This window comes from Opisthocomus hoazin, chromosome 6 (genome assembly GCF_030867145.1).
Source record: "Opisthocomus hoazin isolate bOpiHoa1 chromosome 6, bOpiHoa1.hap1, whole genome shotgun sequence".
Classification (NCBI taxonomy): domain Eukaryota; kingdom Metazoa; phylum Chordata; class Aves; order Opisthocomiformes; family Opisthocomidae; genus Opisthocomus; species Opisthocomus hoazin.
In genome coordinates, this window is record NC_134419.1 from 4600018 (window position 1) to 4627439 (window position 27422).

The 27422-nt window shown below is 45.6% G+C and overlaps 1 protein-coding gene across 8 annotated transcripts in view; it reads right to left on the reverse strand.

Moving 5' to 3' along the window:
- Window positions 1-1133: 1133 nt before the first annotated feature.
- Window positions 1134-27422, reverse strand: part of FGGY (FGGY carbohydrate kinase domain containing) — a 220808-nt gene continuing 194519 nt past the window's right edge. For 7 of the 8 annotated variants that reach the window (XM_075424383.1, XM_075424386.1, XM_075424391.1 and 4 more), the window contains 2 exons: window positions 2066-2127; window positions 1134-1382 (listed from right to left, as the gene is read on the reverse strand). In XM_075424383.1, the coding sequence (XP_075280498.1) occupies window positions 1301-1382; window positions 2066-2127 (144 nt within the window). In that variant the 3' untranslated portion in view covers window positions 1134-1300. Of the gene's footprint in view, window positions 1383-2065; window positions 2128-24592; window positions 24828-27422 lie in introns of those variants that run through there. The other variant, XM_075424387.1, reaches the window with a different exon arrangement.

Genomic DNA, 27422 nt, shown 5'->3' on the forward strand with positions numbered 1-27422 from the left:
TACAGCCTATGCCAATACTAAAGAATGGAATTTCTATCAAGCTGAGTGTACAAAGATGGAGTCTGTTTACTTTACAGGCATCTGGACCCTGTGGAAAGGGACGGTGGGTTGTTTCTCTTGCATAAGACAGGCTCACCAAGAGGGTGGCAGTTCGCAGTCTGAAGAAGAGAAGGGTTCTCATGAGTGACCATGAGTTACAGTTGATCTGAACATGCTCTTCTATTCTGTCACCCCTCGCTTCTTGATCCTCTCCTTCAGCCGGGGACCCTGGTTTTGCTCTTTAAACAGAATGGTATCTTTTACTAAGAAGTAACAGCCAAATGGCAGAGAAAGAAGGAATTTCTGAGAGAGTTTCACTGAAGGCACCGGCCGTGTTTGGATCTTGCAAGATCAAAACAACTGGTACTGTCAGGGCGAGACATTTTTGCTGTATGCAGCCGGAGCGCCCAGACCCTCTCCCTCCGCAGCCCAGGTACACCACGCCCTGTCGCTGTGAGCCTGGCAGCGCCCGGTCGGACTGACTGTCCAGGGCACCCTTCGGAATTCCCTGGACGTGGCCAGCAGGCAGCCAGGAAGGTTTCTGAGCATCGGCACACGCAAGCCTGAGGAAGGAAAACCCTTCCTCTCCCCTGCTGCGCTCGCCACTGCGTGCAAACGTGCTCTGAGCTGGGGCTGGCTGCAGGGACGTGACGAGAAGGGACACGGAGCAGAGCTGGGCTGTGTCAGGGCTGACTCCTCGCGAGGCAGCTGGCAGGGTGGAAGGAACGCACCTGCATTACGAACATATTTTCAGCAACTGCGTCTGCTCAGCCTAGTCTGTCGGTGCCAACAGCGGGCCGTTTCACATCTGCGCGGTGATTAATGTTCATTTTTGGGCCTTGGCTGTAGCAGACACTAACAGCCAGACACCGTGTGCGATCCCAGCTGTGGGTACCTGTGAAGAGCATGGCAAAGGGCAGCGGTTCAGGTCCATCAAGCCGGTGACGCTGCTCCTTGTGCTGTTCCTGCTCGTGGCCGGTCCAAATACCGGCACCGGGGTACCCGCAGCAGGGTGTCTCCTCTCCTCTGACCGGAGCAAACGATTCATCCTTGTCCCGGGGGTGCAGGGATTACTGACAGACAATACCCAGCGCTTCACAGGGGAGCGAGTGCATTTTATTTCTCGTTAAAAATGAAAATGTACACCTTACGTGATAAAAGCGTGTTTTTCCCATGGACAGTACAGTCAGGTGACACTGCCCTCATCCCAAGCATCGGGAAATTCGTTACCCCGGCTGCTCCCAGAGGACACGACTCCGGCTTAGGCACTGTTCATGATGGACCGATACTCCCTCTGATGCTCCACGAGTTTCAGAAATACTTCGTATTTCTTGTCATAAAATCTGCGTAAGAGAGTTGATTTCAACCAAGCCTACGATTTCAAGCGCGAAATCCCCGGTACCGCACGCGCTTACCCCCCGCCCTCAGCAGCAAAGCGGCTTCGAGTCCTTCCCAACGACAGCTTCCACGGGGGTCGGAGGCCCGCACGCTGCCGACGCGTGACCCCGCGCTGTCACGTCGCTTCTCGGTTACCCCTCGTCCGGCTCTGGGGGCCGGCCCCGGGGCTCCGCCGCTCTCCCCCTCCCCGCCCCGCTCCCGCCGCCGGGCCGAGCCCCGCCGCTCCCCCCGCCCGCCCGGGAGCGCCCCTCGGTGCAGGGCCCCGCCGCGCCGCCAGGGGGAGCCCGCGCTCCGCCGGAGGGAGCGGTGGGCGGGGCTGGAGCCGTGCCGGGAGGCGGGGCCGCAACGGGAGGCGGGGACGCGCCGGGCGCTGCGGGGAACCACTGGGGAAGGCCCGGGGGAGGCCCGGCAGGGGCAGGGGCAGGGGCAGGGGCAGGGGCAGGGGCAGGGGCAGGGGCAGGGGCAGGGGCAGGGGCAGGCTGCGGTGCGTTCCGCAGTCGGATGCCCATATAAACTTAAAAATCCTGGGAGGCAGCCGCTGCTGCGTCCGACGAGGGCTGCCCAGGGCCAGCCCCTAACGTCAGCTGCGGTGAATCCGCGCGGGTCAAGACGCAGAAGTCAGGATTACCTTCTGTGCTCGTGGTTCGGCTGCACAACTCTCCCGACTCTCCCCATTTTCGCCATGGCCTCCTAGTAAGAGACAAACACAAACTGCAAAAGCCTGTTTTGATTTAAAATACTTTTGGACAAGAACAAGATGTTTGCACACCAGTCGGACATCACTGATGGGTTTTGTTTCAGCCGAACAGCCCAGATGGCGTAAAACATGTTCAATCGCGTTATACAGCCGTCAGGAGAACAAAGTACTGCAGGCCCCTCAGCGAACCAAAACCTGTTCCTCTTTCTCACCAGGAGTCCGAGGCAGAGCAGACTCCTCTGCTGGGACTTACGCTCACCAAAGGAAATGTTAAACACCGCACCCCCGGCGGGGAGATGTCTCCAGTAAAACGATACTCTGCGTCAGATCCCTTCATCATCTTCTTGAAGCATCAATCCCCTGCAGCAAGGGAGGGCTCGAGTGCTCTCCAGAGGCTAAAGGGCACTTGTTCAGTTGTGTTGCGGAGCCCACAGCTGCCCTCGCGTTCCAGTACAAAGGTGGAAGGGACAGATGCTGATCCTGCTCCGCTTTCGGCCGAAACGAAGCCAGAGAGATCTCACAGAATCCTGTGCAGAAGGGGTCTCTGGGACAGTCTCACGTGGACGGGAAGAAGACCAAATAATTTGGTTCCTTTCCTGATCTCTGTGGGATTCTGATTTTCTGTGGGTTCTCCTGAGCAGTCCCACTGGAATGAGACACTGATCACCGATGTTAACAGAGGATCAAGCTCTCAGGCAAGGGTGGAGGCAGCAGGCACAGGCTATTTTCAGTGGAAGTCGTTTCCCAAGGAGCATTATAGCAACAGCTTTCAGATGGAACAGTGTTAAACATAAAAGATCAGGATCCAAGAATCAGTGTCTGACTACATCTCTGATCAGTGCACGCAGTTTCTAAGCAGGACCCTGAATCTGCTGTAATGTCAGTGCCTCAAGCACAGCACTGTGAGAGTGTCGGAATGACCCCCGGGGAACAGTCTGCCTGCGCGGCTGCTGGAAGCCCTCCGGTGAAATCCTATGGCCAGATTTTTCAAAGGGTTGGAGGATTTTATAGGCTGTAATATCTGCTGTAATAAAATCTTTGCCTCCCGCTAATCCAGCATTTTACAGCCAAGGATCTCCTAGAACTTCACAGCGCGGATGAGCAATGCAAGCAGGGTTTCGCCAGCCCAGGACAGGCAGGGAGGCTCTGAGGATCAGCACGATGACCAGCAGACCTTCCATCTTCTGGTTTCCCATTTCCCCTGTGTTAAAGAAACACGATCTTGGCCTGAATGGCGGGATGTAAGCATGCTGCCCGTGAAGCCAGCAGATTCTCCTTCTCCCGTGCACGGCAGTGTTTGCTCAGCTGGGCGTGGAGTGCCTGGGATGCCAGCCGTGGGCCAGAGCAGCAGGCAGCCCCCAGCCCCACCTGCCTGCCTGGACCTGCAGCATTACCTGGCCTGTTCTGGCCGGGCTTGCTTCACCCTTTGGCATCAACACGTCCTTTGCTGCCGCCAGTCCAAGTGTGCAACTAGAACGTGCAACACCCGCTTTCTACATCTGTCAACTTCAGGTGGTTAATACTGGATGAAACTGTGGCTCTGCCAAGGTAAAAAGCACTGCCAGCGACGGTGCGGTCAGGATTCACCCAGTCAGGGCTTCTGATCAAACAGCAGGCAGTATTTCTGGGCACTCCTACGCCTGTACTCTTTCATACGTGCAGAAGTCGACTGGACTTTGATTCCCCAAGAAACACTCCTGAAATAACACTTCCAGCAAGATTGTGTGTTCTTTTCTCTGGGACATGTGAGCCTGCTGGCACAGAGGCTCTGCACACCAGCCAGATTCAGACTGGCACAGAAAGGTTGGTGTCTTTCCCAGTAAGAGAAATGGGCATTTATTCCTTGTTCTTTAACAGGTGATACTTGCTCAAACATTGGTCCTGTTTACAATAGTCTATCTTTTACAACCCCCTTACAAGGCCAGCTGGATTTAGAGGCTACCCAAAAAAATGAATGAACATACAGAAAAAAAGCCCTCAAAGCAGAAGACAATTCCCTCTGTTACAGTCAGTACTGCTTCTCCAAATAGTTTTGTGTCTTACAGAAAACGTAAGGCAAAGGCAAAGCCCCTTGAAGCACACTCATTAGTAGAGTCTCTCTCTGCTTTCTGCTTCCTGCTTTACCTCTCTTTTTGAATTGCCCTGGAGACACAGCATGAAAATAAAACCAAGACATCTACAGGGTCTAAACGTCTCAGACAAATCCACTTTTTTCTCAGGTGTAACAAAAACGAAAGGGAGGGATAAACTTTTCCATCCCCCCGTTCCGTGCATGCGCAGGACAACATTAAGAGAACAGGACACAGACAGCGCCGTTCCCAGGACACGTTCTGCTTCTGCCCGGAGTATTCTACGTGCACACAGAGGGTTCTGCTTCACTCTGGGGCCTCTTACAACTTCCCGTGCTGAAAAACACGTTGCGGCTTTGGGAAATAAGCCAGCCTTTTGAGATAAGCATATCTTCAGACAGGTTTTATTTTTACGCCGTTATTCATCTAACTCCAGGTCTCCTCAGGCTGGTTCAAAGGAGAGCAGACACCAGCGCGACCCCACCAGGCGTGGAAGGTGTGAGGGAGCCTGGCTCAGCACGGCCATGCCACCGGCTGCCACAGCCTCAGCGTTGGCTTGGGGTCCCTCCCGCATGTCCCCTTGTCCCCAGCCATGCCTCCACCGCACAGGGCACCCTCGACGCTCCAGCCTTCAGACCAAGCGCTTTGCAGCGGTGGCCTTCAAAGGGTGGAACCAGCAAAGGGCCACAGAAATGGTCCAAGGGCTGGAACCCCTCTGCTGGGAAGAAAGGCTGGGAGAGCTGGGGCTGTTCAGCCTGGAGAAGGCTCCAAGGAGACCTTACTGGGACCTTCCAGTACTTAAAAAGGGCTTACAAGAAAGATGAGGACAGGCTTTCTACCAGGGCCTGTTGCGATAGGACAAGGGGTAATGGTTTTAAACTGAAAGAGGGTAGATTTAGACTGAGTATAAGGAAGACATTTTTTACGATGAGGGTGGTGAAACCCTGGCACAGGTTGCCCAGAGAGGTGGTCGATGCCCCATCCCTGGAAACATTCAAGGTCAAGTTGGATGGGGCTCTGAGCAACCTGATGTGGTTGAAGATGTCCCTGCTCACTGCAGGGGGTTGGACTGGATGGCCTTTAAAGGTCCCTTCCAACCCAAACCATTCCATGATTCTGTGAAGTCTCCCCAGGGCTGATGCAAGCCTCCTGTGCTCCCAGTGAGGTCTCCCCAAAGCCAAAACCCCTGGCACAGAGCCCCCGTCCTGTGAGGGGCAGCTGTGGAGGGATCCACCACTCTGAGTTTATGGCTGAACTCAATCTTAAGGGTCTTTTCCAACTTCAATGATTCTACGATGGGGCCAGCAACAGGACAGGCAGGAGAGGTCCCTAAAGGAAAACTAATCCTTCAAGCCCTCATCTAAACTAGGGAACAGGGCCTGGCTGCTGCTTATCTTCTGCTGCTTCACCCGTCTATCCACGCTTAGCTACGGAGGAAGATGCCGTGTCCTTCCATTTTATCAGGTAAAATACTGCTGTATTTTTAAATCTACTGAAAATACATAGGTCTTTGAAAATCCACAGCATTAAGGGCTCACAGCAACTACCACGGTACAGTGGAGTAACATGTTCAAAAAATACACAGCCGGCAGTTTACTACCCCTCACTCACTCTGGGTTGCTCAAAATATCTTAAATGAATTCCTTCTCCTAATTTGCATTTCGGTTGTGTGTTTTTTTGTTTTTTAAAGTCAGTTTGGTCATTGTTAGTTTGAACAAAAACTTTACTCCCAGAGGAGACTCTTTTCAACAATTTTCTGGGGACAAAGAGGAACAGAACATTGAAAATATGAATTTATAATGAAATCAGAAACAAAGAAACATTAGAATCGCACTACTGAATCCGATCAACCTTGTGCACTGTTCTGTCTCCAACAAAGCCTTAAATATAGCAAAGTGATAATACTGCTGTTCAGAAATAGTTTGTTTGAGGGTTGACATCCAAATCCATAATTCCAGTCACCAAGAATTTCACAATCTTAATTTGAATGACGCTCTATCTTCCTTGCTTGCCAGTCTAGACAGTACAATGAATACAGTGATTTAAACACAATGAATTCTCTCTTAAAACAAAATATTTTGTAAAATTGCTTTTTAATCATTTCTTTTCTCTCTTTCCATAAAGGCTATGCTATAAATAAACCCTGAAAGTTCACATTTGATCATCATTTCTAAAGGCTGGGCAAGAGGCAAGTGAAGGGTTTACACAGAAGAAAAGAGAGGCACTGTGGAGCAGAAATAAAGGGACGCATTCATGATTTCTAACCTTTTGTTAGAGTGTCAAAGCTGAGACAGATACAAGCCAGTAAACACTCTGCTTGCCATGGCGTTAGTCAAACGGGGTTACCCTGCCCGGGACAGCCGGCCCAGGCCCAGGGAACTGAATTCTCCAAGGCCCACCAAGATTGCCCAACAAGGTGCCACTCTGCTGCTGGGAGGGCGACCCAGTCACTCCAAGTCATTCCATACTGGCGGCTGAACTCGGCTCTTCAGCGTGATCTGGGGCAGGGGAGAAGTTCAGGGCACTATGGCAGCCTCGGCAGGCAGCAGATCTCCCAGGGAAACCTTATCTGGAACCAAGGGAAAACCCAATCTAGGGCAGCCCTATTTGACACAGCATATGAAAGCTGCAAATCTCAACCATTGTCCCTTCAGTAACGGAAAGGAAAATGTTTTTAACGCTGTGCAGCAGCTGCAGTGCAGCAAGCCGTTCTCTCAGGCCAGGAGGCCCCAGGAAAAGCATGTCAGCCCGGCATCAGAAGCCCACGGAGGTGCTTACAGGGATGAGCTTTAGACTGGGAGACCAGTCTTCTCCGATTCCCCACCCGACGGGCTCCGGCAAGGGCTGTCTCGGAGCACCCAGCACCATCCTGCGCAGCCCGTTTCCCCTGGGAGTACAGAGGGGGCCAAGGAAGATTAGCCCACTTGTGAACTGTCCCTGAGTCTGATTTTCAGTAGTGACTCGAGGACTTACGTGGCTGAGTATTACTGAAAATTAATGGGATGTAGGCCCTTAAAAGCACACATCAAATGAGAGATCAGATTAAGGGACGTCAGCCTTAGGTAAGGAAGTCAAGTAACAAAATCCCATTGAAATGAATGAGCTGGGAACATCAGTCCCCTTAAGAATTTGGGCTTTTGCTTTAGTTAGGTGCTGTAAAACTTGTACCCGAAGTTAAATGGATAAGCATTCGAGCACTAATGCAATTTCCCAGCTGTGTTCTCCCTACTTACTCATTTTGATAATCCCAAGAAATGTTTGGACTTTTACCTAGCATAGTTATGAACTTAACAGTGAAAACAACCACATACCATCTAAAGTTTTACTGTCCAGTTTCAGTGGCTGAAAGCACTTGGCCTGCACGTACAAAAGCACACAGCAAAGCTCACCAAACAGGGAGGGCAGACCCTGCTCCCGTTACAGCAACGGTGTGCCGGCTGCTGGGAGGAAGGATCCTTCACAGAATCACAGCATGGTCGGGGTTGGCAGGGACCTCTGTGGGTCATCTAGTCCAACCCCCCGTCGAAGCAGGGTCACCTACAGCAGGCTGCACAGGACCTTGTCCAGGTGGGTCTTGAATATCTCCAGAGAAGGAGACTCCACAGCCTCCCTGAGCAGCCTGTTCCAGGGCTCCGTCACCCTCAGAGTGAAGAAGTTCTTCCTCATGTTCAGACGGAACTTCCTGTGCTTCAGTTTGTGCCCGTTGCCCCTTGTCCTGTCACTGGGCACCACTGAAAAGAGTCTGGCCCCGTCCTCCTGAAACCCACCCTTCAGATATTTATAAGCACACTTCGACAATATGAAAACCAAGAAGGGTACTCAAATGCAGATTAAGCAGGTCTTCTCTGTGAACACTGCTGGTTTATGGCTTGTCCAGTGACAGCCATGGTTCTGTTGCACCAAGAATGACTGGCCTACTGCTGTAAACCAGTCTTGGACCATAAATTATAACATAACTAACTCAGGAATCTCAGAACAAGCTGCAATGAGATGCACGGCTTGCTCTTCTTCCCAAGCCAAAGTTGTTAATTCACCTCATCTTAGTCCTTATGCAAAAGTAGGAAATCATATTCATTTTTATTGTGGCAATACAAGCCAAGTGATCAAACGTTGTCATCCTTACAGCCAAACGTGGTGAGCAGTCTGTCCCGGCAAACACGCTCCTTCACGTACTCCTGAGAGTGACACCAGTGTATGCACAGAAAGGCAGTCTCAACTTCTGAAACACACAGAGCTTTGAAACACAATTTTCACCTTCATTATGCTGAAAACATTACCCAGACTCCCACTTAGATCAATCTCTTTGGTGTTTTGTACAGCTCCACTGTCACAGATCCAGCATCAGGAGAAAATCAGTTACCCTGTTCACAATAGACCAAAATGTAGGAACCTTCTTCTCCGCCAGATTTGTTCTGATTTGCAGAATTCAGCAGGTCTAAGTACCTTCAAATTAACAGACTGCCTTTCTTTACAGTTCTAAGTCCTCATAACAAATACAGTAAATAATAATAATTTTTACTGTTCAACAGTGAAGACCCTCTCTCTCACTCATCGCTATTCCACACGCATAAGCCGAGACTAACAGATGCTAACTAACATCATTTTAAGAGGTCCAGACACAGATATATTTGGATTTGAGGGGAATAAATAGATTTCTTGAAATGCTGCTGTTCAAGAAATAGTTTTAAACTTCTCTAAGAATTGTAAGCAAAGCTGCTATTTTCTTATAGGCTTTTATTTAGGAATTGCTTACTGAATAGCCTGGAGATGCAAAATTCATCTTATCTATGCTTACAGGAGTTACATGGATATATTTATGTAACAGAGCCCTAGCAAAACATTACTTTTTAGTGGCATATGACTGCATGAAGAAAGCATGTGATGGGCCATATACAATATTTTTCTAGTGGGTTTTTTCCCCCCTTAAATTTGTTTGAGTTATAGGGGCAGACCTTGGCAGCGTGCACAAAGCCCAAGATCTGTAACTCAATTCTCTGTGGTATTCTGAATGGAGCGAGCCAAGTTTTAAAAGGCATTATGGATAAATATTAGAGCTGAACAAAAATTTCACACCTAAGACCAAAGTGTGAAAATTTGGCCTTCATTCATTTAGTGAAAAGGTGGAAAATTTCACACAAGCTTGTATTTTCCTTTTGCTCTGTTCCAACACAGATTTCTGTGTTCATATCAAACCTCAAAGAGAGAGAGTGTTTCTGTCTGTCTGTGAGTGAGACCACAGAGAAGAAGGGAGTAGAGGACGGAAGGATGGAGGTCCAGGGAGCAGGACACCAGCTCAGGACTTGAGTTCACGTCTGTCTTCCAGGAAAAGTCACTGGCCTTTTGAATCTCACTACCCATGCAGGAGCTAACAGTGCTGACCCATCTAAGAGGAATATTTTACGTGCTTGTTTATTCAAGACTGTTGCTGTGGTGGAGGGAAATCAGACAGGTAGCTTAGAAGCAGCCCAACATTATTCTACCCCTGAACCATCCAACTTCAGTTGACAGAGCCCAACTGGACGGATCCTCAGTACTGAGACAAGGTAGTTTTCTGCTTCAAGCACTGAATCAGGATCCAGAAAGTCTGCGACAGATTCCCCGAGTTATTTGGGACACGCCATTTACACTTTTAGTTTCCAATTACCTCTCTCTGAAATAGGCTGTGCCCATTGTTTTCTCCCAGTTTGGTTTGGCTCGCAGACAGAGTTTGTAAACTCTAGGTTTATCCTCAGTTTCGCACTGTGGATGGTACACGGAGCTCTCAGCCCTACTGCAGCCCTCCATGCCTCATCAAAGTACGTATCCCTCGACCTGTCCCGTACTGTAGCAGCATGGGTTCACTCCCTAGTATTGGAGTCAAGAACCAACAGACAAGAGATCACACAGCAGCAGAGACAAGTGCAGATAAGGCCACGGTACCACATCTGCCCCCAGAGCACCGACTTCTACTCTGCTTCAGTGACTATGCTGAGTGTCAGACAGGCTGTGGCCACCATGGCTCAGTGTCACACAGAGCCTGTGCTTCAGCCAGGCTGGCCAGCCAACAGACGAAGCCATAAGAGGAGCAGCAGTGGCAATGCAGCTGCTGTAAAGGGTGGCTTGTCGTGCTAGCAATGATATTAATTACTTATTCCGCAGACCAAATTTAGAATGGGATGAGGGTCAGCTATGATTGCCACATCATCTATCAGCTGGAAACTATGTTTGGGTCTAAGGTCCAGCCACACTGCTGCTAAATATAGGCTGGTTTGTTGTTGATTTGACTCTGCACTCCCCCAAGTTGCCTTTGACTATCAAATAATTAAGCAGTTTGCTTTGTGAGGGCTCCACTGCTGGCACCTCATAGTGCCCAAAGCTGCTTGGATGCAAACTCGACAGCTTAGCAGGGGTTTCAGCTTACCTGGGCTATGGAAAGAGCCCAAGCGTTTAGCTCCTGTTTCAGTTTTACAGATTGCTGGCACTGGGTGCCATGAATCAACAGTCTGTGGGCAACATCTAAGCAGTCTGCACTGGTGCTGGGGCACGGTTCGGCTGCACTTACCCTGACATGAGCCTGTACAGATTATTCATGGTGTGTATGTCCACTTTGCAATGTCTGCGTGTGAAGATCCAAGACAGCTTTAATACAGCTGGCACAGACAGGGGTAAGATGCAATCAGAGTAGCACAGAGGTCTGCCCAGCTGCCCACCCAGAGGCTCCCCACAGCCTGGGGCCCGCTCTGCCCCTCACCAGTCCCCCATGGTGGGTGGCGATGCCACGGCCGGCAGCTTCATTTCCAAAGGGGAGGCTCCCCGGCCACATCACCATCTGGCACAGACGGGCACTTCCCTCACTCCCTTCTGAGGTGGAATAAATTTGTTAACCATACCCAGCATTGCTGTTACAATAGACTAAGAAGGTTTGTCCAAATAAACCACATTTCTTCACCATGAGAGTGGTGAAACACTGGCCCAGGCTGCCCAGAGAAGCTGTGGCTGCCCCCTACCTGGCAGTGTTCAAGGCCAGGCTGGATGGAGCTCTGAGCACCCTGGTCTGGTGGAAGAAGTCCCTGCTCATGGCAGGGGGGTTGGAACCAGATGATCTTTAAGGTCCCTTCCCACCCTTACCATTCTATGATTCTCCGAAAATATATTGATTTAACCCACTTTCTAGGCTTGGAAACGTTATGCCGACAGGCAGCTCTGTTTTACAGAAAGCAAGCTCACCTGGGAGTCCAGAGATCAGATTCCTTACATCAGATCCCGATGCAGGGGACTGTACGCTGCATCAGCCCTCTCCACACTGATTGGTGCTGGCGATGGAGCAAACTGAGCCTGGAGCACTGCTCTTCTGCACAGCCTGGAACAAGTTACTTTGCTTCTCTGGCTCCCTGCTCACCCTCTGCTTGGTGTATCTGTCCTAATGCTTGTACCCTCAATTTTAGGTGGTAAAACCTTTGGGGTAGGCAGGGTAGGTGTGTGCTTCCACACTAACTTGCACGACAAAAGAAATGAGCTGGACAGAACGCAGAAGGAATCGTTTGGACAGGGGAGGGTAAAACCGAGAAGCTGCATCCGCACAGGATATCCCGACACTCGGCTGTGTACTTGACACAATATTTAGTTGAACTGCACCACTTCCTTTAAGGTGCAAAATTCAGATGTATTCAGCTGATTTCTTTTCACATTTACGCTGAACATACAGCTTTCCTTGCATTTAGTCATTGAGTTCAAACTTTTATTTGCCATCTGGCAATGGACTGGGGTTTACTGGGGGGAGCGGAGAGCAAAGGGGGAACTTTTTTGCCTTTTTTTTTTTTTTTTTGCATCTGTATTTGCTTTATGAGCTACGGCTAAGGCATCATTTACACATGGGGAACTGGATCAGGTTCTCTCAATTCCTTCCATATGTTCACTTATGCTGTCAAAACATTTTTTCAATCTAATTAATCTGCACACGTCTGTTCATTTCCCCGCTCGGTGGGCTTTAGCATGTTGGGGGTATCTAGCTGTGATTCTGTCATAAGAACAACGTCTGCCTAGACTTTGCTTTGGGGCTACTCCATCAAGAAAACGAAACTATATTTACAACATTTCACTATTCTCCATCTAATTATTCTTTCCCTCTTTCCAACACTGGCTGAGGAGACTTTCCTTTTCCCCTCATCTTTCAGACATATTCTTTGCCATGCTCCAGTGTCTACCTGAGGTTAATGAGGGAAATTCCTGCTGTGAGTTTTGATTTGGGATTATTTTTATCTAGTTAATCTGATGGGTGGTTTACTATACCAAAGAAAACTATACCTCAGAAATATGCTTACATTTTACCCAATCTGGACTGCATTTGGGAAATTACCCTTGACAGGAGCTCATAAAAAAAAAAAAAAAGAGAGACCTTTAAAAAAAAGTCTTTCACTACTGTAAACCAATAGAAGCTTGAGATGTTAAAACAGAGAGTAAAAACTGCATTAAAATATGAAGATAGCCTTTCTGGTAACCTTACAGATATTTTCTCTCCAACAAAAAATTAATATATCACTTAAGAGAAAACTGCTATTTTGTAGATATCCAATGTGCGGCGGGCAGAGAGTAAATCCTAGAAGAAATGAAAAACCTGTTAAGAGTTAGAACTGGACTGCCTAGCCATTTCTTCTTGTGAAGCACAGCTGTCTGTGGCAGAGGGCATTTGGTTCCCTTGCCATGATTGCTACAGCCAAGGAGTTAGCAACCTTTTCTAGCACACTGTTCCAAAAAGTATTTTTCTTTCCCAAATCAAGAGGCTCCAAGTGACCTAAACTGAGTGAGAGCTGAAGCAAGGCACACTGATCAGCTGCTGACATTGTCCCATTTTGGTAAAAACGGGGGCACCCTCTCTTCTCTAGGTCTGAAAGTCAGCGGCAGCCAGGGGTGCAGAAGCTACTGCTCTCACTTGCTCTTCTGCCATTAATCTGTCCTTTAAGAAGAGTGCTGTTCCTAAAAAGCACTTGAAATGCTGGATACATATTGCTACGAAATTTTAGAAAGCTCTTGATTCCTTAAAAGCCTGAGAAGCCCGGTCTGACGGATGGGACAGCCAATGTACTGCCAAATGTGCTCGAACAGCAGCAAGGGAGAATCCCAACCTGAACTGTGGGATTCCTGTGGACACAGAATTCAGAGAGATTTATATGAGGAAACTGTAACAGTCACATCAAACCAGGTGTTCCGCTCCCCTTGCTCCTAAAACGTTTGGCTTGTGTCTCTTGGAGACCATTGGGAAATGGTAAATACAGTTCTCTTCAGCATTAAAACTCCTCGGTAAGTAGGAACCTCTTCATATGCACAACCTCTCCGTATACTGCAAGTACATTTATCGCACAGAAAAACCTGTAGGCACCAACTTGCATAAATTCATCGGGAAGAAACTATTCCTGTTGGTTAAGTGTCAAAAGTTCCTCTCATCACTACTCTAGCTATCTGTCAGGCCTGACATTTTTCTACACAAAACCAAAACCAAGGACTATTAATCCCCACCTGTCTCAGAGCCATGAAAGAGCCTTTGATTACAGTAATATTACATAACCTGTTTTAATGAGCAAATCTAAACCTGCCACCCAGCATCGCCAGCGGGAATTTTTAAAGGTATCTGAGGCATCTTTTTCTTTAGGAGACCTTCTAAGACAGCATTTGTATTCATGTGGCAAACTGAAAAAAGAGCATGTTTTATACTTGACTGTGTCCAAAACAATAGCTGGTTCTGTCTGAAAACGCACCAGTTAGAATTAAAAGTGCAGTTAGCATGTGAGTGAGTCATCAAGTGGTAACAGAGTTTGGCTGGCTCACAGCCTGAGATCTAATACAGCACCATCCTGCCCCCAGGGTTATCTTTAAAGCTGAGATCTTGCAGAGAAGAGCACACTAGACGGTTTCCACCTTCCCACCTCCAAATTTTGGGTAAGTGGGAGGCTGGTGAGCTTGTGTAGAAGCTGTCCTTTTTACCTCTTGGAAAGCTGAACGGTACCGAATCCCTCCAGAGGATGTTCTCACAACACCCAGCTGGTCACCATTCCTACCTCTACTTTGCTGTCCCATCCTACTTCCCATTTTTAAGAAGCCCCCAGTGAGCTGCACCTTGTGGCTGCTATTTCCAAGCAAACCTTGCTCCTTCACTCACTTTAATGAGAAATTTCCAACCCACTGCTCCTGAAGCGCTTATGGGGGAAAGCTCTTCCCAGCACAACTTCTGCGGCTGTAAGGAAGGCGGTTGGATATGCCGGCTCCTGAAGTTTAGTGTTGGACAAGTCACACTAGCTTTCTGCACCTTAGTTTCTCATATATTCCATGGGAATCAATAACAGCACTAGATTAATATCAAACACTTAGGAGGGAGATCTAGCCAATGTGGGACACAACTGAAGAAAAAACACTTTGTGCTTCACGATTCAGCTGATCCTAAGAATTGAACCAATTCCTGCTTCTGAGTATCTGTCCTTTTATTTAAAGACAGCAAGCTGAGAGAAGTGAATAGCAGAGACTCAAATGGCTCACGGAGCTTTTCACTTGTAGGTCACCAGTCAGAACACCAGCGAGGTCAGTGAGTGCTTGCGAGTTATTGTGGTATGCAAGCTTTTTATAGCGTCCCTTGCAAAGTGGATTTATTAGTTTCAAATTAATTTCTATTGTATGCAGTTTTCACAGCATGAAACCCTCCATTGTTGCAGCTCAGTCACTGTTAACCCTTCGCAAAGCTACACGAGAGAAACTGCTTCCACCACCTGAACAGCTTGTCTTATAAAATCATACTTGAAGAAGCGTTCGAACTGTGAACTGAGCCTGGATGACCTCAAAGAGCCTTTCCTAGCCTTGGGTAGAGGCACAGCCATGAGAGGAAAGTTGTACCACAGCTGCACATAGTGTTCCTCACCCGTGCATAAATCGGGAAAGGCAGAGCCCAGCTCTGCAGGCTTGTTCTTTACTCCCCGCAGCGACTCTGCAGCCCTCGCTGGGTCTGCTCATGGAGAAAGATAAGTGTGTGTGCTGGCAGCATCACAGGCCTATTCTTTGCAGAAAGTACTTTCTGAAAGAAGAAACAAAACAGAAGAAGCAAAAATGAACAACTATATCATTATCTAATGTGCTGAGATCTCAGCAGAGATCATTTCAAAGATCCATATTGTTTACAGCAGCTGATGAGTCTAACAAGTGCTGAAGCTGTGCTCTCGCTTAAAGTGCTAACATATTTACAGTTTTCAGTCCTGTCCTTAGCGCTTATCTGTCATTTCAAGATGAATGCTCCTTTTGTACAGGCTACTTACTTGCACGAATACTCCACTGGCTCAAAAACTCAGATTTGTTTCGCTTTTTCATCAGCAGCAATTTTGTACTTTGGAAACTGCTTAATATAGTAAATCCATAAAAAAGCTAGTTATTGTTCAGAGGTATTTCTTTGGCTGTGACAAGTCTAGAAGTGGAGGAATGAAATTAAATTACTTTTATCTGATGAAAGACTTAATTTTACTATACAACTTTTCTAAATGCGCTCACCCATTGTTCTGGTCTGGCTTGGTTATTTTATTAGAATAATTTGTGAAGGTCTATACAAAGTCAGATTGGATCAGTAACAGATCCAGATAAATTGGTTGATAAGAAGTGGTTTTCTCATGCTCAACAATCTTTTCTCTCTATATAATATGTCCAGAATGTGATAGGATCCCATCCTGCCCCCTCCTCTTCCAACAAACAGTCGGACCATGTGCAACTGAAAAGCTGTCAGTCATTTCATTTTTACAGGAATAGAAGGAATGCAGGCCATTCTACAACTCGGTAACTTAATTAAAAAAAATACAAGCCAGACATGCAAGAAAAAGGATACAGTTATAACAAGGAGGTCTTATCCTATTGAGTGTTTTATATTACATTCATTCGGTTGCTGACCTGTCTCAAACCAGTTTCAGATGCAAATCAAAAAGTGTTCAGCAAGGCAAGATGCCTCTGTTGTTTCTGCTAATCCTGATCCCACTGCAGTCAAAAGAAGGGTAACATCTGATTTTCAGAAGTCTCCAGCAAATGTCTTCAACCGCAATTTAGAAGGCTCCATACTTGAGCAGAAAACGAGCCCAGTCTCTCAGTTACGTGGTAGATACAGCATTAGGTGTCTAAAGCTACAAGCCCGTGAACAAAAACGCTGATCTGGAATTAGCCTTTGCTGTTCCTAAGGAACTGCCAATACAAACCGTGAGTGAATTTGTGCTTTAAAGGATGTGGTCTTCCCTTCCTGCCCAAATATTTTCTAAAAACAAGAATTCTGCATATGAAGTGCATTTCATTGTAAACGTGTAATACAACCTTTAAAAGTCATGAATGATTTATATTAAAAATCAATATAAACTTCAGATCTGTATTCATGTCATACTACACAGGCCATCTTTCATATTGTATAAATAGCAATAATAATAATAATAATAATAATAATAATAATAATAGCAATACACATATTAAACTGGTTGCAGTTCTAAAGTGAGATTTTGTTTTCCCGTTCAGAACTCAAAAGATATTCCAGGTCTGTACAACTGAGCTGTCAGTCCACTGGCCTTTCCATTCTTCTTTATTTTAATCTACCAGAGCAACACCATTAGCATCATCATAGATTTTCTTTGCACTTTTCATCCTATCACCTTCCACATAACTATAAAACCAGCCTCTGAGGTACTTAAACACCACTAGATCTGCTTCACAAACCAGCTGGATGAAGAACAAAGTTAAACAACTTCCTCAAAGTCCCAGACAGAGTCAGGGGCAAAGCTGGGAATAAAACCCATGTACTCTCTCGAGTTAGGTAACAGAGATTGTTTTCTTACTGCAAACTTCTGCTTTTATTTATACCAAGATAAACTCGGAAGAACGTGATACAACAGTAGTTTATGTTAGATTTGAACTCGCACTGCTGATGACAGAGTGTCACCCCATATATGCAGTATCCCCCATCACCAGGCTGCTAATAACAACTACGTTGGAAAATACAGCTTTTCCCCTCTGTCACCAAGAAATACTACACTATGTTTTACATGGTATTTGATCTGTAAAGCCAGGCAATTCGGTTCTTATCTCAAAGACTTTAAACAAGCCTGCTGATTTGAGGTGTCTAACATTTCTGGACATTCGTATCTGTTCATACTTGAGGAGTTACAATACCAACAGGGATGCTGATAAACAAAGAAAAGCCCTTCCTCCTTAATGCTTACTGCTAACGCTGCAGAAAAATACAGCCTGCATGGGTGGAATATGTGCACAAACCTCTCCAACCCTAAACCCTATTGCTGCGTTGCAGGTGTAAGGTATTACCTACCCATAGCACGGTTCCCTGCTCTCCGAAGTCGCACTCACAAGAATCACAAATGCCATCATTCGGAGAAACAGCGAAAGTTGCAAAATATAGCAAAAAAAGAAATGGGGACGGGAGAAAAATGAGGCAGGGAAGTTCAAAAGCAGCTAAATGAAACGCTCGTGTGACCCAGATCCCGGGTAATTAGCCACTAGGGGGAAGAAGAGGCATGCTGCTTAATTAAGGCACAGCCACTTTGAGCAGGGGGCCCCGAGGGTCACCCCTGCCCGGGGAAGCTGGCTGGGGTGGCTGAAGGCTTTCCCTGTCAGCTTCGGAGCGGGACAAAGGTTTTCTGACCTTCGTCTGTGTTTCACTTTCCCCTTTCAGGTCTGTATAGGCCTTGGCACAAGCGGTTAACAAGACTTAAAGAATTCATACACCTTTCATATTTTGTAGCTGCAATTAACTATTTTCGCACCTGAAGCACCTGGTACAAATATTTCAACAAAAACCTGGGAGCAGGCGGGAGGAGATAAAGGAAAGGGAGAGGACTAAAAAAAGAAAAATGGCAAAAAAAGGCAAAGTTGTATTTTTCCAGCAGTGTATGCTTTGGTGTTGGCTCTTTTAAAGTAGAAGGGAGGAGAAATCCCATGCAGCTCCTGTGCAACCGTGTGAGAAATGCAGAGCAATGCTCTGCTGGTATGGTTAGACTGAGGTGGTGGTTGGGGGAGATGGCAAGGGACCTGCGTCCTCCCTCGTGCCTGCTGACCTGCACGACTGAACCCGCGTGAGAAAAATGAACGAGGCAAAAAGTAGAAGCCCCTCTCAGGCCGCTTCTTCTCTGCTGCTGCTGAGGACACAGACCTGTTCAACAGCATGGCTAGGACTGAATCACAGACAAACAATCTTTTTCTATTACCATAAAAATGACAAGTAAGTAATAGTTACAGCCTGTAAACACAAGACTCGAATAGAGTTCTAAGCTGTACACTGTAACTGGAAGCAGGATCCCACTCCTATTAGAGCCGGCTCAGCCTAAAGAGTATCAGATGTTACTTGGGCCTTAGAAGGCCTGAGACATAAACTATGTGTGTAAGAGAAAAAGAAGTCAAATGACTCATGACAGAGTTTGTTTTAATATAAATGACGACTTCTGGCTCTCTGCTTTTTAAGACTTGCCATTTTCAGATCTTGAACAGCTAACCTAGGCAGCTGGCTTCCTTAGCCAGTGTCCTTCATTTTGTGTATGAAATGCTGGCATTTACAAAGTCATATTCCTTTGGCTAGGGGAGGGCAGTTTATTTTAGCACTGTGATCAATGCCATCATAAATCTTCCCTCTTCCAGTCCGAGAACACTGGCACAGCCCAATCAGCGGACACACCACCACGCTTTACTGAAGTCCTACAAGCCTTGAGAGCGGACCTGAGGAATCGGCACTGAATGAGCCACAAACCATCCCTTCCTCTTTGCTTTTTAATCTGTAAGGACACAGGTAAGGGACTAAGATATGTAAAGGGTAGGGAAAGAGAGAGAACAAAAAAAGAGAAATAAGAGGAGAGGAGAGGAGAGGAGAGGAGAGGAGAGGAGAGGAGAGGAGAGGAGAGGAGAGGAGAGGAGAGGAGAGGAGAGGAGAGGAGAGGAGAGGAGAGGAGAGGAGAGGAGAGGAGAGGAGAGGAGAGGAGAGGAGAGGAGATCAACAGAAGAGAAAAGAAGAAAGAATAAACAAAATCAGAGTGGGAGTACGGAGAGGGAGATGGTGGGAATATCAGGGATTTAGTGCCTAAAGAGAAAAGCCCCATTCTCTGCCACACCTATCTTCTTTCTCATGTTTCTTTCATTCTCTTTCCATGTCTGGTTCTCCTCTGGAATGAGTGGAACTTCCATGCCCAGAAAGCCACAAGTTTGGGATTTTGTATCTTATGGCAAATGTGCCGGCTACCCAGTGTTTCCATAGGGGCAAAGTTATACAAAGCAAACGAAAAGCAAAGCTTGCTTAGTCTCCTTTTCATGCAATGCAAGAATCATCCCTTAGATGGGACTATTGCAAAATTAAACAACCTTACAACCACGACCAGTGAATAATGAGTAATGTGCTTGTATGTACAAAGTTTTTATACCAACCAGTCACAGAAAGTGAGGATAGTTCATCACAAAAAGACCCCATTTATCAGAAGGGCTTCAAACAGCTTAGCATCTTTCGGGCCATTACTCCTCGCTTTCACCTAAGCTTCGCCAGCTTCCAGCTTAGAGGCTAACATATATCCAGTTTATCCGCTGTAAGACACTCCAGCACTGCTGCCCTCAGTCTAAAGATACACGATTCAGTACCTAAACTGCTTAACTTTAACTTCACTGAAATGAGTGATTTCAGAACAACAGATAGCAGACACTAGTCTGGGAAAATTAGATAAAAATCAAGTCTTGCCAGACATTCTGAAAGAAAAAGGAGTCTGGCACAAGGCTACTAGACTCAGCAATATTTTGCTGACTATATCCAAGGTGTTTAACTCGGTTCTGAGCTACGGGGCTGGGCAATGAAAGGACCTTCCAAATGCGGCATATTATCATCCTCCACCCCATGGTTTTGGGAGGGAGAAGTTGGGCTGGGCGATGGTACAGTCCTCCCCACATATTCTTGTCATGCAGGGACTCTTCAGAGGAAAAAATATTGATTAGAAGTTGTTTTATTTTCCAGAGTGTTTTCCCTTCGAGGGTCCCCTGTGCTTCCAAAGCTCCAAAAGCAGTGACGTGGTTAGATCTAATCACTCCTCAGTCTGCCTAGCGAGGAGTGCATTGCCACATCACTTTACTCTGTTCCTTGACAAAACAACGGGCTCCCATCAGAGCTTCCACACCCACATTCCTCCCTAAAATTTCTACCTGATAAAGGACATCTGGAAGCTGTGCAGAAAACAGCAACTTACAGCAGGTGCTCACACAAACAGGCCCTACATGGGTCAAAATGTATTTATGTACTGAATACAAATACAAAATGTATTTATGTACTGAACTTTACTAATGCTCAGGGAAATGCAGCCCCTAGGAGCAATGCACATGGAGTACATCCCCTATAAATTATTTTTAGCTGAAAACTGCACTTGTGAAAGATGACAACCCAACTCACTTTTACCACTTTATACACACTTAGAAGGCACAGGAAGACATGGGCTCTCCTTTGTGTTCTTCTAGTGTTTTTCAGTCCTCATCTAGAAGAGTATCTTTGTGCAAAAATTTGCAACTTATGCTTTTCTGTGCCCACCTGGTGGGTTGGCCTTTCTGCCTGTATTTCCCTCCAGAGTGACAATTACGGTCTTGCTAATCATTATGTAGACACTTGTCCCAGTAAAAACAAAAGAGCCATGACGCAACTTCATATGGATTCTCTCTACATGTCACAGTCCAATTTCTAGTATCAAACCTCAGAAATGTTTAAGCACAGTGGGTGTGAAAAGTTGCTTCAAAACAAGAATGCAAGGCAGGGCTGGGAATGGTTGATATATGTCTGTATCTAAGAAACCAAGGAAGCAAGAACCTATGACACAGCTAAACAAAGAGGAGAATGGGAATTGGATTCCAATTCTGAGGATGAGGAAAGCCAGTATGCTAATAAATCAAGTGCCTTCTGTTGCTAATAAAACTGATAAAGGTTATGGGATCTCTCCTCTACCATTCCAGATCCATGATTATATGAAAGGGAATAAAGAAAAATGTCTTTACTGTTAACCACAATAAAATGAAATACATTGGAAATGCCTAGATAGTAAACAGTCTTGGCAAACGATACAGATAGGGCAAATTTTGAGAAACAAACCCCTCTAGACATCTTTAGGAGACAGGACAACATAGTACATGGAAGTTATAAAACTTCTTCAAATATAGGGTGGCAAAAGTATATTCTAGTGGTACGAACTACTGGCATCAGATCCCCCGACTAAGTGATCATAACGTCCTTCAAAAAATTTATTGTGAAAAATCCTCAAGCATTTCAGACAGCTAGCGCTGTGACTCTACACGCTTGTGCTTTGCCGCAGAACAGTCTGATCCCCTGTGCTGACATAGCAAGAGTGCAAATCCCAGATGGAAAATTAATCTCACAATGTATCCAGATTGAGTTTCCAATTCTCCAGTGCATAACTTGAAGGCTGTTCTGCTCAGCTACTGAAGAGGTGAGGGCAGAGTGACTTTAACTTGTTTGACATCACGAACATCATTTAAGCAAGACACGCTCCGGACCTTGTTGGCTCCTGACAGTTGCAAAGAATCCACGGTATCCTCCTTTGTACTCACCCTTCCTATAAAATATTGCTATCACAATTTTCCCTGCTTAAATGGACTGGACAGAAGGGGAGTCCAAGGTCCAAATGACTTCAGCTATGTCTCTGAGTACATGGGTAAAATCTGTCCTTAAAATAGAAAGGACATGGATCACAGTACATTTTAAAGAAAGAATCTATCTACTATAAAGACACATTTATGGTTTCCTCATATTTATGGCCTTCCTCAAGAAAAGACTGGGCCAGCAAGCTACAAAAACTGTAAGGCTGTGATATTATTAAACAAATTCTACAAGCTGGTCTTAGTCTGCCTGAAAAACATCACCTAATTGTACACCTCCTTACACAAACTCCACCACCGTCATTTCATGGTTTGTTACAAAAATACGCAGCAGCAGAAGCTAAACCATTCTAGGCAGTGTATTTTCTCCTGCTTGCCAGGTCTTGGGCTTACTGCAGATGAGAACACCATTGGTTCAGGAAGAGTCTCAACTTCTGCAGATTAACAAAACACTAAGCCTTATTCTTTGCCAACATCAGCTGATGTGAGTTTGTTGAAAGCTAAAAGGCATGACTATATACCTGTTGAGCCTACAGACAGAAGAGATTATATTTACATACTTATGATTGCCTCTAATACGGTAATTGGCTACGTGCATGCAAGATACAGACTCAGGTGAAGTCAGTGGAGCTATGCCAGTGCACAAAGCCAGCTACACCTTCAGCATAAACACAGAGGATTAAATAGATTTCTTTGGTGATTTGAGCATCTGAGAGGTCTTTATAACCTTTTCAGTCCATCCTCATAAACGTGAAAAATAAGTAAAATCTTTATCACCACTCTCAGACAGAATTAATAAACACATGTCACACTGATATCCCAACACCTATCTCCCTCCACCGATGCCCAATTAAAAGGCCATGTTTCATTTCATTTCATTAGTGTGGCATTTCATTAAACCACCTACTTTTAGAAAAATAATATGGCCACATCTTTAAATACTGGATTCTGAGATTGTTGCCTCCAACGTTAGCACTTCTGTGCCAAATACTCAGTTAATGTAAATGGGTAGTTCTATCATAGCCAACAAATTACACTGACTTACTGTGGCTGCCTCTCCTCATCATTAAAGAGTTACTGAGAAACTCCAAATCTGAACATTTGTGTACTGGATGACATTTAAAATGGAGCATACTAAGTTTCCACAAAAGGACTGCACTTAACGAAAGACACCGCCTTTGTATCCTGTTACATCTAGCATCCACAACTTGTCTCTGACTGGGCAATAATGTGAATTGCAAGAGCTCTAATAGCCTTTATCATTTCAAGATGTGTCATCTACCAGTGAACTGCGTGTCAGATTCCTGTTTGGGCTCTGATCCAGTGAAGTACTTCAGCACAAGGGCAGTCCTGCTTATCTTCAACTGAGCTTCTTGCCTGCTTGAAAGTTAGATGATGTAGCTAAGTGCTTGATTGGATCAGGGCACTGGAGTAAACTGGTGTCACTCCTCTGAAATTTTGGAGCAATACTGATTTACACTGAGAATTTTGCATTACGATTATGGACTAAGATCATCTGTCATTTCAGTAGCTATATGACCTGCTACAACAAACTTTGACATTTTCGTAGACAAGTTTTACCTGTAATAATTTCATGTGATATAAACCGACTACAAATCATCTGATGTGACAATGAAGCAAACACCACTGTACAGCATGTACTGATCTGATCATACATCAAATGTATGACAACATATAGCATTAGCACTGCACTCCACCACGAACATTTAACAGCAACGGAGTTATTTCTCTCAACTCCAATATAAAAGGCAGCCAGCAGGATGATATCAAATGATGGCAGCTCTACTTCTCATAAAAGGACCTTGGGGACTCCAAGGAGATTTGTGTATCTGCATTTCAACAGCATAGCAATGTGGAAATGTTAAAGTTAGTAAAGCAAACAGTCCTCAAATGAGAAGGGCAACAGATGTCAACCAGTATCACATGTCGGTAAACAGCAACAAGACAGAGGGTACTTTTCTTAGCACTTTTGTGAAAGCATCGTGCTATCAGCTGCAGCCACATCTCAGCTGTTTGACTCTCAAAGTGGTGGTGCTTGTGTGTGTGACTTAACTCCCACCAAGAGAGGATTGCCAACCACATGGAAATACCGTCCACTGGAGTCAGATGAAAGAAAGTAGAAATCCTTCTGTATATTTACTGTGGCTTGAAAAGTGAAAAAAAATCACACTCTCCAACTGATTGAAAGCTCATTCTGTGCTTGGCAGAGACAGACAAGCATTTATATTTCTCAGCTTTAATACAGAAGGATCATCCTTAGGGCAAAAGAGTAGTTGTGATTCATCTGCTTTTTACCCTTACTGCAAAGACTTCTGACAGTAAGGCCAAAATATGCTAACTAAAAAGGCACTCTTTGTACCATAAACACTAGGCCACAAGGAACTGGACAGTGGCCATCAAATCACTGCCTTTTAATTTTTCTCTCTCATCTATATTTCTCTAAAGATTTCTGGTAAGCAGGCAGCTGACTCTATACAAAAGCCAGAGGCATTGCCAGTATCTTGGTGGTTTCATGCATGCCATATTGAATCTAACTTTATTACACAAGAAAAAAAAAACCTTTCAATTAGGCAAAGATGTATTTCAGTGTCAAAACACCAAGGAGAGAGGTGAAGGGATAGAGTTCTTCTACTGCCGAGTCACTGCTTGGAGTCCAGGTCTTGTTAGCTGCAAGTATACTCCACAGCCACCGAACATCTTCGCTGCTTACGTGGAAAACAGTTTGGTTCTCAGCAAGCAGAAGAACTTCTTCCCTCTGAGGGTGACAGAACCCTGGAACAGGCTGCCCAGGGAGGCTGTGGAGTCTCCTGCTCTGGAGATATTCAAGACCCACCTGGACAAGGTCCTGTGCAGCCTGCTGTAGGTGACCCTTCTTCGGCAGGGGGGTTGGACTAGATGATCCACAGAGGTCCCTTCCAACCCTGAACAGTCTGTGAAGCAGCAGAGTCCACATCACGAACCAGTCCTGACATCCCGTGATAACTTTGCTGCCAGTCATAAGTGAGAGAACAACAAATGAATGGACTGGGAAGATTCAGCTCTTTTCACCAGTAGCGTACTGTCTCTAACAGCAGATATATGTAAGCTATGCACTGAAATTTAAAGTAATTTTTTTTATGGAGTACAGTCCCATCAATTGAGACTGATCACATACAGCCCAGGAAGGAATTTGTAAAAAAACACTTAGATGAACAGGCCATACCCAGCCAATACACTACTTGGAAACGCAAGAGCTGTCACCTAGCCTTGCCCAAGGATGGTCTCCGCTAAACCTTGGGCTCAAACTCTACATGCACAAATTTGGAGCTTTTGAAGAAAAGGAAGGCAAGATCACAGCACCTTAACACACTCCTCGTGCCTAAGAACAACCATCTCCCTCCTCTGCCTTTCCAAAATTCTCTGATTAAGAGAACAGGAGGGAAAAAAACCTATCCCAACACAGCAGGAAGGCCTTTACTAAAAGGTGCATTAATTGGGTAAGGCAATCCAACGAAATGATTAATTTGCTGCTCTCCTTCAATATTATGTTTACACAAGTTGATTATAGCACTTAATTACTAATTCATCCTGCTCAAAACCAACAGTGCTTTAAATTTTTAATGAGATGAGGGAAGGCAACATTCCCTAACTCAACAGGGAGAAGTCATTTTATTTCCACTTTTGATTTCCCAAGTTATTACCATTTCTAAGGAAAAAACTATCCCCTCCCTGATCTTTCACTCCGTTCCTGCTTTTGAAAATATGGAAATCAACACGACGCTGGTATTAATTTCAGTCCATGACCTGACAGGTAATGCTTTGGAAGAGGAATAGAGGATCAGATCATCAACTGAAGTACGTTCATTGAAATAAGTGGAACAAAATTACACCAAAGCCTGACTGATCCAGAAATGGAAGTAGCCTAATCCCCTCCAGTTCTGTCAGCAGAAATGTTGAATATGTCCCAGTACTATTTATGGGTGTTCTTATGAAACATTGTCTACTCACAAATGCCAGTTGGTTCGTTATTGAGGTTGTGGACTAACTGTTGCACTAAAGAACTTCTTTACATTAACAGAATCACACAATCACAGAATTGTAGGGGTTGGAAGGGACCTCTGTGGGTCACCCAGCCAACCCCCCTGCCGAAGAAGGATCACCTACAGCAGGCTGCACAGGACCTTGTCCAGGCGGGTCTTGAATATCTCCAGAGCAGGAGACTCCACAACCTCCCTGGGCAGCCTGGGTCAGGGCTCTGTCACCCTCAGAGGGAAGAAGTTCTTCCTCGGGTTCAGCTGGAACTTCCTCTGCTTCAGTTTGTGCCCATTGTCCCTTGTCCTGTCGCTGGGCACCACTGAAAAGAGTCTGGCCCCATCCTCCTGACACCCACCCTGCAGATATTTGTAGGCATTTGTAAGGTCCCCTCTCATCCTTCTCTTCTCCAGCCTAAGCAAGCCCAGCTCCCTTGATAGTCTGTGACATTTTCATTGTCAGGAGGTGAATGCACTGAATATCGCATGTTCTTCCTGGCTGATCTTTACAAACCCTGTGTTATCTGTGGGTTTTGTTCTTTGATTTTATCCTCTGTGCTATACCACCCAACAACTTCCTTAGACAACTGAGAGGACACTTCCATTAAATCAAGCATAGTCAAGCAGTGCCCAAACAAAACTCTTTCGAGTTCCTTTAGTACAGAGTTGTGAGAGAATCATTTCCCCTGCACCACTGTAACTTCAAGCCCCTGCCTGCAATCTGCCTCCCTGATAGTTATGGCCTCTGTGTCTGTTATCCTGAAGGTGAGCCAGGTGACTTTGATCCCCACAGCTCCTAGGGCTGCTTCCAGGGATGCAAATTGTCCTTAAGGGGTACTTCACTTGCTCAACTGCTACTGCTGCTAAATAATTAGCTAATCCACATTAGGTAATTACCTAACACCTCTTTCTATAGAATCCGTCTAATTTTATATAACTCCATTCTGCTTTATAAGAACAGTGAAAAAGTGTTTCCCTGTCTTTTTGCAGGATATACCACCAACTTGCGTAACAACCAAAACTAATGAAGAAGAGACTACACCTCCCTTAAAAGTCAATTTTATACCTGAAAAATCTTGTAGTCATGTAGATCCTAATTTTCTAGTTCAATGATTTACACCAAAAAAGATTACAGAAAGCCGATTACAGAAAGTTACTGATAAAATTCATTATGGTAAATCATACAAAGTTTCTTCTCTTCCACATTGGCCAGTAACAATGACCCATATTAAGATATCAAATCCAAAATAACTCTGGTAATCTGGTTTCATACCGGTAATTTTATTAATTGCTTTAATATGCAATTAAGGAATAGTCAGGGGGCTGCAGGAATTTATAAGGCAATAATCCTGTTCCCTGGTGTACAGCTTTGTCCCAGAGAGTACATTATCCAAAAAAAAGAGCTGGATGACTGCCAAATCAAACAGCACCTTCTTCCCATTTTCAATTACGTACAAGTGAGGCAGAGTAACGAGGATATACTGGAAACTTCGACATTTATTTATTGAACGTTTTTACTGAGAAGGAATTGCTGGCTTGCTAAACCGGAAACTATATTTTTACTACAGAAAC